General features: G+C 36.7%; 2 protein-coding genes across 3 annotated transcripts; one reads left to right on the forward strand and one right to left on the reverse strand.

Moving 5' to 3' along the window:
• Window positions 1-260: 260 nt before the first annotated feature.
• On the forward strand, window positions 261-1,460 carry lrrc10b (leucine rich repeat containing 10B). Its single transcript, XM_087797787.1, has one exon. The coding sequence runs from the start codon at window positions 261-263 to the stop codon at window positions 1,458-1,460; it is 1,200 nt and encodes a 399-aa protein (XP_087653913.1).
• A 4,399-nt stretch (window positions 1,461-5,859) lies between these two features.
• saxo4 (stabilizer of axonemal microtubules 4) lies at window positions 5,860-12,750 on the reverse strand. 2 transcript variants are annotated; one of them, XM_087797561.1, is made up of 12 exons: window positions 12,698-12,750; window positions 12,457-12,603; window positions 12,291-12,381; window positions 10,679-10,814; window positions 10,572-10,617; window positions 10,431-10,498; window positions 10,296-10,361; window positions 8,556-8,639; window positions 8,429-8,494; window positions 8,241-8,335; window positions 6,224-6,328; window positions 5,860-6,154 (listed from the first exon to the last, which is right to left on the reverse strand). In XM_087797561.1, exons 2-12 carry the CDS (start codon window positions 12,521-12,523, stop codon window positions 6,064-6,066), a joined length of 915 nt encoding a protein of 304 aa, XP_087653687.1. In that variant the 5' UTR covers window positions 12,524-12,603; window positions 12,698-12,750; the 3' UTR covers window positions 5,860-6,063. The 2 variants fall into 2 exon arrangements, with proteins under 2 accessions (XP_087653687.1, XP_087653688.1); XM_087797562.1 differs by lacking the exon at window positions 12,698-12,750 and having other exon boundaries at window positions 12,457-12,692.
• Window positions 12,751-14,472: the final 1,722 nt, after the last annotated feature.

Raw genomic sequence — 14,472 nt, forward strand, 5'->3', positions numbered from 1 at the left:
TAAACTCGACCAGGAGCAGCAGTACCATTACCACTACTACTACTACTACTATTACTACTACTACTACTATTACTACTACTACTACTATTACTACTATGCTTCTTTTTGCTAGTGGTGTGACAAATGGACCAGCAAATGGCTGACCAGGACCCGAGATGACGGTGGACAAAACAAGCACCTCAGTAAACATGTCGCTGTCGCCGCCTCGTCAAATGACTCCGTCCTGACTCACGGAGAGTCCGAGGGTTGCTCTCCACAGAATGGGCAACACCTCCAGAAAGGAGGACGGGGAAGAGGAAGGCGAGGAGAAGGATGCCGAGGAGGCAGAGATCGTGCCGAGGAAGAAGAAGGCCGAGGAGGAGGTGGAAGCGGAGCTTCCGCTAGGCGTGGAGGAGATGCTGGAGAGCGGAGACCCGGTGCTGGATCTGAGCAGCCGCAGGTTCAAGCGCCTGCCGGCCCGTGTTTGCGGGCTGATGCATCTGGAGAAGCTGTACGCTTGCGGGAACAGCCTGAGGAATCTGCCCGACGACATCTCGCAGCTGCAGGGTCTGAGGACTCTGGCGCTGGACTTCAACAAGTTGGAGGACGTTCCTCTCGCCGTCTGCCAGCTCACCCAGCTCACGCGACTCTACCTGGGCAGCAACCGCCTCATGGACCTGCCGCCCGAGGTGAAGAACCTGCAGAGCCTCCGCTGCCTGTGGGTGGAGAGCAATTACTTCCAGATGTTCCCCCGGGAGCTCTATGACCTCCCGCACCTCAAGTCCCTTCAGATCGGGGACAACCGGCTGAAGACGCTCCCGTCCGACCTCCCTCGCATGGAGGCGTTGAGGGGTTTGTGGCTTTACGGAAACCGCTTCCAAACCTTCCCCAAAATCCTGCTGCGCATGGAAAACCTGGAGATTCTCGACGTGGACCGCAACAAGCTCACAGAGTTCCCGAGCCTGAAGCGCCTCAAAAGCCTCCGCCTCTTCTCCTACGACCACAACCCCGTCAAGGAGCCTCCTCGGGTGGGCGAGGAGGTGCTGGTGGTCGGGGAAGGAGCAGCGGAGTTCTTGGAGGCCCGAGAGGCCAAGATCGAGAGAAGGCGAAAGGCAGAGGAGGAAGAATCGGAGGAGCTTACTCAGGCGGAGGACGGGCCGGTCATCCACGGCATTCTGAAGAACAGCAGCTCAAACCGGACCAGCGAGTCGGCGTTGACCTCAGAGGAGACGGGAACAAAAGAGGATGAGGAGCTAGAACAAGAGGTAGAGGATGAGGAGCTGTTTCCTGTGGACTATGACGGAGCAGAGCTTGAATACGACGAGGAGGAGGTGGAATATGAGACGGAGGAGCTGATCTGTGAAGGAGAAGGACTAGAGTATGAAGGAGAGGAGCTGGAGTACGAGGACACTCCGATGGACTACGAGTATGAGGAGGAGCTGGAGGAGGAGGAGGAGAGGATGAGGGACACGGAGGCTTGAAAAGCCCTCAAGTAAAGAATAGGGACTGGACAATATTAGAGAAAATGTTTGGTGCTTCCAATCAATACCTGAAACAATATGATGAACACACAATTGAATTGTGGCTCAAAATATGTGAAACTGTGATTCATGTTCAAATCAACTTCATTTGAAGGTCAACAGCATGAAACATGTTCGAACACCCTGAGAACAATTTCATTTAAAACATTTTTTTTATTAAAACACATCAAGTACATCAGTGCCATCAGAATATTGCTAGTTGAATAAAACATTTCAAATTTTAAAACTAATTTTTTTAATAGGAATGTTGTTTTGTTCTTAAAGTTCAACTAATATGTTGATTTAAGTGTGTCTTAAATAGATGTTGGACTCTATTGTATCATCAGTATGTGTCTGTTTGTACAAAAGTCTCTTTTCATTGAAATTTTGACATTAGGAAATGTACTTAAGCCCCGCCCACTGAAAACACTTGTGTTTTTCACTGCATGTCATCCATCCCAGAAGTATCCACCTCCAAGGGGCTCGTTGTATAAACAAAGGGGGCGTGATTACAGCTGGCTGGAGGAGGAGTGAAGTCGCTACTATGTCATAATGGTCTGCTCTCGTAACCTCTTGTTCGCTGAGATTTCAGACGGGGGAGAACTTTATAAAGTAATAAGTTCAAAATATCATCATGAAGATGGACCAACTTCATCTTTGAGAAGAAGAGTCTGAATTTTAAATAGTTGAATTGAATAATTTCTATATTGAAAGGTTGAAAACCATGATTGACAATTTCAAAAATTTCAAATTTCGAAAAACAATTTCAACCTTGCAATATAAAATACTATTGTATTCAATTATTGATTAAAACATATTCATTCATTCAATATAGAAATAACGGAATATAAAAAAAAATTAAATGCTTAAAAAAAAACAGTTCTATAATCACATTTGAAATGTTAAATTCAACATTTGAAATGTTAAAATTCAACCATACAATATTCTGATGGCACTAATAATAGGCGATCACAATATATATATATATTTATATATATATATATATATATATACATACACAGTACGATGAATTTAATTTTCAATTAGAACGTAATAAATAATAATATTAATAATAATAAATAAGGCAATAGAAAGAGGAGATAAACAGTAAGAGTGTGAATGAGAAAGGCACTCAGAGAGCGCATACCTCCGTTTATTTCCAATTTATTTGGATTATGTTCTCGCTAAAATGTGTTTTTATTTTATTTTTTATTTTATTTAAAAGCGCAGAAACCAATGATTACAATCGTACAGGAGGAAATAGGCTTATGGAACTTGCATGAATCATAATAGGCGAAGACAAGTTGCTCAAGTTAACACAGTTTGCACCTTCATAATCTTCCTAAAACCACATTAAACTAGTAAAAAAAAACATGATTTAATCATCCATTCTTAGACTTTTTCTCATTATCATTATTTCTACCATTTTACGGCTTATTAATTTGAGAATGTGAAATTGGAAATAAGGGATTTATGCACATCAGAGCAGGACTCGCAGGTGTGTGTGTGTGTGTGTCTATTATTAAACTGTAGCCCAGATCTCAACATGTCTGCCTCCTTCATTGTTATCATTTCATACTGGGACCAGCAGCTCTTGTTTACTGGACTGAACATCGAGGTCAGCGTCTGTTCTCCTGTGCGTTCTAAATCTGGCTGTTCGGTATTTCTATAAACGCTCTGCATAAATGTGTGTACTGGGATTCAGATACGCAAAATATTTACGACACACTAAAGAGCCGGGCTCCCTGTCAGTGTTGTGTAAGCAGCACCGGGAGCGTCCAGAGACGCAGCAGGATTATCGGCCTCACCATAAAAGGAGAGTCCATAGGGACCCTCAAGACTTCTGACGGAATTGTGACAGAATTGTTTTAACCAATTCCACTGGTGAAGGTTGTGAGGTGAGGATCATCTACATCTCTTCGTCTCTACTCTGTGGTTCTGCTCTCATCTCTGCACTCATTATTCATGTGGGTCAGCTATGAAATCCAAACCGCTTTCTTTTGTCACATCTCGTCCATAAACTGGAATATTTATCCCAGCAATGAAATATTTATGCTCCAAAGTACTTTTGTAACAACACGTCTGTTCTCCTGTTGCTGCAGCTTCAGTCAAACACCGAGGCCACTGGTCTCTGAAAGTCATGATGGATCCTCGTCATCTGATGAAGTTTGCCTTCAATAAGCATGTTTGGAGGAGCGGGTGGAAGATGATGAAGGTTTTGTTTCCTGCAACACCTCATCCACTCTTACACTTGAATGATATCACAACATGCTGTTGTTCCAGTGTTTTAGAAGGGCCCAATTTCCATTGAACTCATGCTTTTCCTTTATCAGACATGGTCAAAAGTTAGGTAAATTGGTTTCAGTCAGGCACGGGGGCCATTTGTGGCCCTTGAGCAGATCTAATGTGGCGCGAGAAGGTTGTTACAAACTGTATTATTCAACCAACGACAAAATTCAAATGGAAAGAACACAAATTAAAACAATGCGTCGATGCTATTTTGGAAATTCCTTTTTATTGTCTGAGATGAATTTTCTGTTAAATAAGTTGATGATACAGGAAGTTTTTGTTCAAACTTGAGTGAGATAACGTTTGATGTAGATCTCTTGGTTCATATTTGGCCCTTTTTTGTTTTCACTAAAACAAATTTGGCAATAAAGTTTGGATCCATATGTATTTATTTCCTGTATGTATTTATCTAGCTCTTGTAAATATGAAAATGCACGATAATTGACAGTTTAGTTTTCAAAAAATAGCTTTATAAAATCTATTTATAAAGCTATTTCCAAGTTTTACCAATTTAAACGTTTTTTTATTTCATTAAAAAAAGAACAAAAAAGAAAAAGCACTCAGTACGCGGAGACCTCTGCCAAGCAGCCCTGCTCATTACACTCAACGAGCGCTGCTAAAATACCTTTCAGAAGAGCCACAGTAGGGTTGAAGAAGAAACAGTAACAACTCTCCACACAGTGATACATCTTTAAAGTGAGGATTCAGAATCAGAATCAGAATCCTTTATTTGTCCCGCGAGGGGAAATTTTGTTTAAACAGAAATATACAAATAAATAAAAAAACACTCAGAAATAAAATAATAAAATGAAAAAAATCTAAATAGAATAAAATAGAATTCTGCACCATATTATATATACAACATATTTCCAAAATAACAAGAAGAGGTGCTGTTAAATATTATCTGGCTGTGTTCTTGTTGTGGAGTCTGATGGCAGCAGGGAGGAAGGACCTGCGGTACCTCTCCCTCACACACCTGGGATGGAGCATCCTATCACTGATGGAGCTCCTCAATGCCCTCAGTGTGTGCTGGAGAGGGTGAGATAAGTTCTTCCTCATGGAGGCTCATTCAGATGTTATTAAAACACTACATAACATACACAAAATGTAAAGATCTTGTACAAATAAACATTTTCCAGGAAATCGCATTATTTATTCGCATAAAGATCGATGGCACTTCTAAATAATACAAAATAATATTTTGTTCACCCTGTTAACCAAAAAAAAATGTACATGTACATTTTATGAGTATAGTTGTAAATGAAATACTGAATTATAGAAATTTGCAACATGTCTTACTGTTTAAACTCCAGCCCTACTTTGGGCTCTCAGTAAAATATGTTTAGAACCGCCACAGATTAGGAAATTTGTATCTGCAATGCTGTAAAATCTCTTGATACGCCATTGCTAAATACAGCATGTGTATTTGTTCGGAAAACTGATAAAGGCTCTTATTGGGTCGGTTACAAAAAGATGTAAACGTCTCTTCTGTTATCAGCTGCACATGTTTTCGAGGTAATGTGTCACAAATGCTGACGCCATGAAGCATATTTCACTACAGTCTACAACGACCCTATTGAACTCCTAAACCTGTATTCATATCATACATTTGTGACAAAAGATCTGGCTGTCATTACTGTGCACGTGTGATTCTCTGTAGGTCAGTCACGACGACATGGTCCGACTGGATCCGTCTCTCATCGCTCGCACTTCTAATACTCTCACTATAGCCTCACCATGACTGGCAGCTCCTCCACAAGCAGCTTCATGAAATGACTCGCTGACAAGAGCATTGTTAGAGAGACAAGGAGATGATGAGGAAACCAGGATTATGTTCACTCAAATACTTTTGACAGTTGAAGAAGAGAAAGTCGTTTCTCCTTCTTGAAATAAAAGATTAAGAAGCAAAAAAAAGAACAATTTTTGGAATTCAAAATTCACTGATTATTTACTTTTAGTAGAAGTTCTTGTCAAATATTTATCAACTTAAATTAATAATGAAATGAAACAACTAAAATTGAATTGCATGGATTTATTTGAAATAAAACACTTGAAAATGTACAACGTTAATACATTATTCAATATAATTTACTGTTGTTTTTATTCATCTGAAAACCTGAATAAAAGTATTCAACAGTTAATATATGAGATTATAAAATGAACTGATGCGTGAACAGTTAAATTATAATTTCAACTATAATAGACAAAACGAGATCATCTCGAGGGGTTAATGGTTGAAACTGTGACATGATTTTATAAAATCCATTTGTGCCTGTCACTCAAGATCTCTGGTTTTGTTGATGAGAGATTCAGAAAATACACTTTTGTTGTCACTTAACGTTTTTGTCTGGAGGGGCCTCAACCGCCTGTCAACGGAAACATTTTTTAAAATTTTAATTAAATGAAAAAGTGCAAAAAGAAGTCGATAGATTTACCACAAACGAGTGTCTTCTTCCTGACCGACGTGATCGTCTTTGTATCTGATCACTGGAACACCAGAGTGACTTGTGAACTTGTCCAAATCAGGTCGTAGACAAAACCTGTAGATGTTGTGATTGATATTGTTATTTTTTCTTTTTTCTTTGTTATTTATCTTTGATTTATGTTTTTTATCTTTAGATTTCTATCTATCAATCTATCCATCCATCCATCCATCCATCCATCCATCCATCCATCCATCCATCCATCCATCTATCTATCTATCTATCTATCTATCTATCTATCTACTTTAATCTCGCAGTAAAGTATTTTTTATGTCTTTAATCTTATTATAAATTATTTTCCTACGACTTTAATCTTGTAATAAATGTTTTCCGTCAACTTTAATCTCATTAAGTATTTTGTACGTCTTTAATCTCGTAATAAAGTATTTTCCTTTGACTTTAATCTCGTAATAAAGTATTTTGTATGACTTTAATCTCACAATAAAGTATTTTGTAAAACTCCAATCTTGTAATACATTTTTTTCCTTCGACTTTAATCTCGTAATAAATGTTTTTCTTTGACTTTAATCTCGTAATAAAGTATTTTCCTTTGACTTTAACTTGTAATAAAGTATTTTGTATGACTTAAATCTCACAATAAATTATTTTGTAAGACTTTAATCTTGTTATAAAGTATTTTCCTATGACTTTAATCTTGTGATAAATATTTTCCTTTGACTTTAATCTCATAAAGTATTTTGTACGTCTTTAATCTCATAATAAAGTCTTTTCCTATGACTGAAGTCTCGTAATAAAGTATTTTCCTACCAAATTAATCTTGTAACTAAGTATTTTCCTTTTACTTCAATCTTGTAATAAATGTTTTCCTTCGACTTTAATCTCGTAATAAATGTTTTCCTTCGACTTTAATCTCGTAATAAATGTTTTCATTCCACTTTAATCTCGTAATAAAGTATTTTGTACGACTTTAATCTCTTAATAAATGTTTTCCTTCGACTTTAATCTTATAATACATTTTTTATCTTGACTTAAATCTCGTAATTAATGTTTTCTTCGACTTTAATCTTATAATAAAGTATTTTGTACGACTTTAATCTTGTAATAAATTATTTTCCTACGACTTTAACCTTGTAATAAAGTATTTATTTATTAAGACTTTTATCACATAGTAAAATAAAACTTTTTTTTTTAGTGGCCCTAATACGCTGTCGAAAAAACAAACAACCAATTAATGTATGTAATTAATATTATGATTTCAAAATATATATATTTTTTCAAGTAGAAAATTACTGTCAACAAATGTCACAGGGTCACACAGGGGTCACAGCCAGCTGATACATCAAGCCTACAAATTCATCCATGACTTAATAAAATGTCAAAAACAAAAACACTTTTGCTAAAGAAACATGTATTGAGAGAGAGATACATGCATCTTTCAAGTGTGAACATTCGTGGATTCTTGTCATAGTTGCAATAATCTGTAATTAATCTGGAAATAAAATACAGATAGATACACACTCACTATTAAGAAAAAGTTTGTATCATTGATTTAGATACAATCGTTAGTTCATAGTATCTCCGGTGGCGTCACTTATGTGCACGAATGCTCCTACCCAGGTGCAAAACAAATAGACTCAGGGACTCATTCATCCCTCGGGCTATTAAATTGTATAATTCTGAGTTCGGGGGCAGGAGTACAGTGAGAGTATCTGGATGTTCTGTTCCATGTTAGTCTTTGTATCCTTTGTCTTTGTTGTTTTTCTTTGACCTATGTTCTTTGTCTTTATCTTTAGACTTAGATTGTGTCATCTTGTTCTTCCTCTTTTTGTTCTTCTTCTTATTTTATTTTTTATGTATTATTTTTTATTTTTTATTTTATTGTTTATGAAAAATTGCTGGCTATTGGTAAAAAACAATTTCCCGAAGGAGACCTCCTGAGGGATCAATAAAGTTTTACCTTACCTTACCTTAACTTACTTCACATCAAACTTAAATAAGAAGAACTTACGATTGATAATATTGTGACTGAAAGTGTGACGGCTCAAAAGGAGCAACAGGAAATATCTGGTTGTTTGTCGTCTCAAGGAGAAACCCGGACGACTCCTAGAAAAACAATCACAGTGTTTAAGAAAACTATTAACAATAAGTGAAATATTTATTTTTTAAATAGATCAAAATAGATAAAACAAGCCTCACCTTTCCTCCCGTGCTCTTCTGAAATACAGAGTCTGGTTCTTGTTGGGTTTCTTGCAAATCAAAAGTCTAGAAAAACAGAATTTAACAACACTGGAACATTTTTTTAAGAGTCTAATTTTATACTCACATCCTGGCCCAGCAGAGAAACACTTCCTCTGGTGTACCCCGAATGACCTCCCTTACTGCCAACACTTGGAAGTGATTCAAAGCTCTGGAAATGAATCACAAGTCAGGTTATTGTAACAATACAGAGGTTAGACACAACTTTAGCTGCAGTTAGCCTCAACAATGCTAAAGTCTCAACACACTTGGATATGATATCACATTTGGTTCTTGCCAGAGATCTAAAGAGATTTGTTTTTACTGTTGTGAGAGTTTAAAGTTCCAGAATTACTTCAATAATCAAAATGGCTGCCAAACAGTTGTGACAGTGAATATGAAAAGACAACCAGATGTTCCTATTAGGCTCCTCCTTACATCACTGATCTGATCCAGCCTTACACCCCAGCTCGGGCTCTGAGGTCTGTGGATCAGAATCTACTTATGGTTCCACGCACACGGTTCAGGACCAGAGGAGAGAAATCTTTTCAGGCTGTTGCTCCTAAGCTTTGGAACGATCTTCCTCTCTCTTTGCGCTTGATGGATCTACTGACTCCTTTAAGAAACATCTTAAGACGTTTTTATTTGTTCAGGCTTTTCCTTGAATTTCTCAAACTCCTGTGTTGTTCTCAGTATTATCTTGATCTTTAAAGTATATACTTTTTTGAGTATTGTTTTGATTGTTTAAGCGCTTTGTGACCCTGGTCTCGAAAAGCGCTATATAAATAAATATTACTTACTTACTTACTTGCTTACTTTTCTCTTCCTCAAAAGGTTGGCTTTGTAGCTTTTTTTTTTCAAAGTCATTTAAATTATAAAATTACAAATAAATAATATAGTCACTATTTACAACTTTAATCTTGTAATAAATGTTTTCCTTCGACTTTAATCTCGTAATAAATGTTTTCAATTGACTTTAGTCCCGTAATAAATGTTTTCTTTCTACTTAAATTTCGTAATAAATGTTTTCCTTCAACTTAAATTCGCAATAAATGTTTTCCTTTGACTTTAATCTTGTAATACATGTTTTCCTTCGACTTTAATCTCGTAATAAAACATTTTGTATGACTTTAATCTCATAATCAAGTATTCTGTATGACTTTATTCTCGTAATAAAGTATTTTGTACGACTTTAATCTCATATTAAAGTATTTTCCTTAGACTTTAATCTTGTAATAAAGGTTTTCCTTTTACTTTAATCTCATAATAAAGTATTTTGTACGACCTTATTCTCGTAATAAAAGTTTTCCTTCGGCTTTAATCTCATAATAAAGTATTTTGTACTACTTTAATCTCGTATTAAAGTATTTTCTTTCAATTTTAATCCCATAATACATTTTTTCCTTCAACTTTAATCTATTAATAAGTGTTTTCCTTCTATTCTAATCTTGTTTTAAAGTATTTTGTACGACTTTAATGTCATAATAAAGTATTTTCCTGCGACTTTAATCTCATAATAAAGTATTTTGTACGACCTTATTCTCGTAATAAATGTTTTCCTTCGGCTTTAATCCCGTAATAAAGTATTTTGTACTACTTTAATCTCGTATTAAAGTATTTTCTTTAAACTTTAATCCCATAATACATTTTTTCCTTCAACTTTAATCTCTTAATACGTGTTTTCCTTCTACTCTAATCTTGTTTTAAAGTATTTTGTACGATTTTAATGTCATAATAAAGTATTTTCCTGCGACTTTAATCTCATAATAAATGTTTCAAAGGTTTCTCTTGTGTTTACAAGATCCCAGAAACCAAACGTTATTCCGACCTGCCAGGACGATGGAGGCCTGAAGTCCATCTTGGTTACAGAAACATGCGTTCGACGAGGTTCGACCTGAATTCAGGTGGAATTGAAAGGTTGATTAAAAATACTTTAAACACAAAATGAATTCAAAGAACACACCAATTTGTCATTTTTCTCTTGGAACGTCATCAGTCGAAGTTCTTGTTCTTCAGTGAAGCCCGTTCTTCCTCTCGGCCCGACAGTCACATGATATTAGGACGACAAAATGAGCCGAAATTGATACTTCGATGAAATCATTACCTGATGATGCAAGTTGTCGCGGCACAAATATGTTTTGGTATTTGCTCTGAAAAGCCAAATAAATATAAATCAACTTTCCTAACCATGAATATTAAAGCTGTACAGACCTGTGTAGCTTCAGTCGCTCCTGCAGGTTGCCAGAGCTGCCGGAAGGTTCTTGCTGATCTGGGAACAATATTTGGCAACTTCCATGAGCGCAGTGGAGAATGACGCAGGAAGTCTTTTTGAGTCTGGGATATAAAGCTGTCAAAGAAGAGAGGATGAAGAACAAAGTCATCTTTAGTTGGCAGGGAATAAAGCAGTGAGGAGTACTTTTTATTACGCCGGTGCTATTTGGCAGCGATACGTCCATTCACTGTGGTGTTTGAGCAGAGATTTATGTTGACTTTAAGAGCCTTTACATGCTTTATATCGCTCATACCTGAGCTGGCCAAATTGTCGATGTCATATTGTATCAATTGTATACATTTCCCGCACTCTCATCTTCTTTTCATAGTTAATTCAAGAATAATATTTTCTACTGAAGGTATGATCATTTATACACTTGAAAAAAAACAACGTTTTCATTATTGCTACATAACTGAATGTTTGATTCTCACACCTGCAATAAAAGTAGCAATTTCAAGGTGATGATAATTTTTAACTCATTGGGCTTCTAGGATTCAGAAATATAATTGATTTATGACCATTTTACGTGTGAATTGATCTTCAAAACATGTTAATTAAATAAAATAAAATTGTGGATCAACTCTAAATTGTTTTATTTATTTACTGAGGGTGGGACAAAAAGCCCCTCTAATTTATAGATTTGTCTTTTATTGTTTGATCTTTTTTTAAGTTGTTGTAAATTTCTGACAGTGTAAAATAAAAACTAAAAGATTTGCTCACATTATCAGAAATGTCTTTTATTTTGTATTCATAGAAGAGCAACTAATGTCAAACTCCAACTCTCCTGATTCAAACTTTTCAAATGTTGAAGTCTTCCTCTCCAAGATGCAGTAAGTCTCTCATCATGACCATGTTTTGAACTTATTACTTTATAAAGTTCTCCCCCGTCTGAAATCTTGACAAACGAGAGGTTACGAGAGCAGAGTCCATTATGATGTAATAATGGCTTCACTCCTCCTCCAGCCAGCTGTATTCACACCCCGCTTTGTTTATTCAATGAGTCCCTTGGAGGTGGAGACTTCCAGGATTGACGATGCACGGTGACAAACCATAATGTTGGACAAATCACAGCAGAGTGGGTGTGGTTATATTAAAGGAGATTTCATCTCCAGAAAGTGTTTCCAGTGGGCGGGGCTTAAGATCATTTTCTAATGTAAATAGAGTACAAAAGAAGTCCAAGATCACTTTAAGACACACTTAAATCAACACAGTAGTTGCTCTTTAACAATAACATGATTCATTTTACATTGTGTCATTGATTAAACATAAGCATTTTTTTTAAATAATATTGAAAAATAATCAGTGAAGAACATTTTTTTTTTTTTGCTTAGATATGTTGTGGGTGCAGAGATGAGTGTAAATATTCATGTATACTGTATATTTAATTGTAATTAAGGATAATTTAATTTGTAATTATCTACTTCAACAATTATTTTCCATTACAATCTTAAACAGAAGCTAGATTTCAGTCAACAGAGGCTGAATATGAAACCATTGATATTCCTAGTTGGTGTGATCGATAAGAGATTACGATGCTCATAATAGTCTCACCGACTCTGGGGGGTGAGTGGATGCTGCAGAGGGGGTTTTTGGTTTAATGTGAACCGTCTCACATCAGGAGTCATGTTCCACCTCTGGACGTCTGCAAAATACTGGACCTCAGAACTGGAATCTCTGGATCAATTGTTTTCATTGTAGAAGCGACAACTTCTATCACCATGTGCAGCTCGGTACGTGGTGTCGTAGAAGCCGGTGGTCAGGGGTCCTCTGGTGGCAGTCGTCATGACTGCCCGCTCGACTGTGACTGCTGTAATGGAAAAACCTGACAACACTGATGGATGTTGAAACCCTGGAGGAGGGCAGCCTGGAATCAAATGAAAGCAAGTCACATGACAACTTATCGTAAAACAACATCTCTACATTCAACAGGAAGTTATAATGCTTCTTTTTATAATCACCTGATGAAGACTCCTGGGAAAATGTTCTCACTGAGCTCTCACCTACTTGTGGTTTGTTCACCTGAGTCAGCAGTAAACAAACGGTTGCTAGGACTTTCAGTACTGAGTGTTAAAGGTGCATGAGAAAACTCCTCGGTGTCATGTTTCAAGCACAACATTTTCTAAAAATTATAAACTGATCCAGTGATTTAGAATTGATTTACTAATACTTTGCCCATTTTGGATATTGAAAAATATCATATATTTAATTTACATTGATTATTATGTAAAATACAGGGAATAGATCTGAAATAAAAATAAAAAGCATTTTTCCTTATTGTATTGACGACTTGTGGTCGTTTTGATTTCGATGTGATTAGGTTTTAGTGTCATAATCCTGCAAATAAATACGATCTAAAAGCAGATTTAATTTGCTACTAATGTGTTGTCATCAGAAAAGTGTCAATTAATTAAATATATATACTGTATATATAACCTTCTCTCGCTAAATTCCACTCATAAGACTCACTAAACTTCAATCTTGCTCCTCTATAAAAGAGAAAAGTTGTATTTCTTCCATAGCAGCATGTGGCCACTGGGGGGCAGTGCGGTGTAAAGCAGATTCTGACTCCAGCCTCCATCCGAGGAAAAGATGTTATGTAAAAAAAAAAAAAAAAATGATGGATGGCTTGAAATCTACATCGACATCTTGATGAAAATGTCCGTGGGTGACAGGAGATAACTTCCACCGCTGTTAGCACAACATACCCACACATCATCTGCATACACGGACACGGAGATAAACATCACATTTTAATTCCTCTGGTGCATTTAGAGCATCAGAAAAGAAGAGACCAGATTATTTTTCATCTCCAGAAATGAACAAAGTTTCCCTGGTTTATCCTCCGGGAATCGTCATACAGTGAGTTGGACTTACATCTTGTATCCGACCCGCCCTGGTATCTTAGCCCACACTCTCAGCTGGAAGAACTTCTGTCACAGTGTGACTCTCCAAAGCTCTCTCATTATTGACTAGACCCTCACGAGCCTCCAGACGGAAACATTAGATTTCAGCGAGAAAGCTTCTTTTTTTTTTTTAAAGCCCTTTGAGTCGTGCTTTATTGTGTTGAGGCTTCGGCTCACAGTGCAGTGTGTTGGCTGCAGGGATGAGGATCAGCACCTCTGAGGATAGAGTCCAATATATGAGATTTTATTCCTGGAAATCCGTTTACCAAATTCCCTTTACACCTCCATTGCAGCTGCTTCACAATTCTAAAGTTTGCTCACAACGTTTTGAAGAACATTTATCACCTTTACAGGCCACAAGATTGAAGTGGGTGATTTGGTTTAAGGGTTTGTAGACTTAGATTAAGGAAGTCGTTTAGATATTCAATATGGCTGCATAGTTTCCTTTCTATGGTGTTCTCCTTCACCAACAATGGCAGCCAAACAAGGGGGTCCCTGTCTCTGTTGGCCCCTGTGAGCCGACTGGAAAATTATTATTATTTTATTAGAGTAATATTATAATATATAATTCGTGACAGCAAACAATCTCAACAATCAAAGTTTTATTGGTTAAATATGATTCGTTTGTGGTTTTCAAAGAGTCCATGTGATTGAACTCTGACCCCCGCTTCGACCAGAATAATTATGCATAAAATCAAAGCTCTATCAACAACAGTTGATGTCGTGGTTTAACTCGTTAATCATCAGACATTTTCCAAAAAAAAAGCTTGAACTTGGATGTCAATAGATGGGGCCGCAAAATATCTGTTCAATAGTTTGTCATGTCAACA

This window comes from Callionymus lyra, chromosome 8 (genome assembly GCF_982586985.1).
Source record: "Callionymus lyra chromosome 8, fCalLyr1.hap1.1, whole genome shotgun sequence".
NCBI lineage: Eukaryota > Metazoa > Chordata > Actinopteri > Syngnathiformes > Callionymidae > Callionymus > Callionymus lyra.

Excerpts from the sequence above, each read along its gene's own strand:
- lrrc10b (XM_087797787.1), top strand. The coding sequence starts at position 261 with ATGGGCAACACCTCCAGAAAGGAGGACGGGGAAGAGGAAGGCGAGGAG.
- saxo4 (XM_087797561.1), bottom strand. The coding sequence starts at position 12,523 with ATGACGACTGCCACCAGAGGACCCCTGACCACCGGCTTCTACGACACC. Across the intron at positions 12,382-12,456 it reads CACGTACCGAGCTGCACATG|ACGTCCAGAGGTGGAACATG; the intron begins GTGATAGAAGTT and ends AGTATTTTGCAG. Across the intron at positions 10,815-12,290 it reads CCACTCACCCCCCAGAGTCG|CTTTATATCCCAGACTCAAA; the intron begins GTGAGACTATTA and ends CTTCTTTGACAG.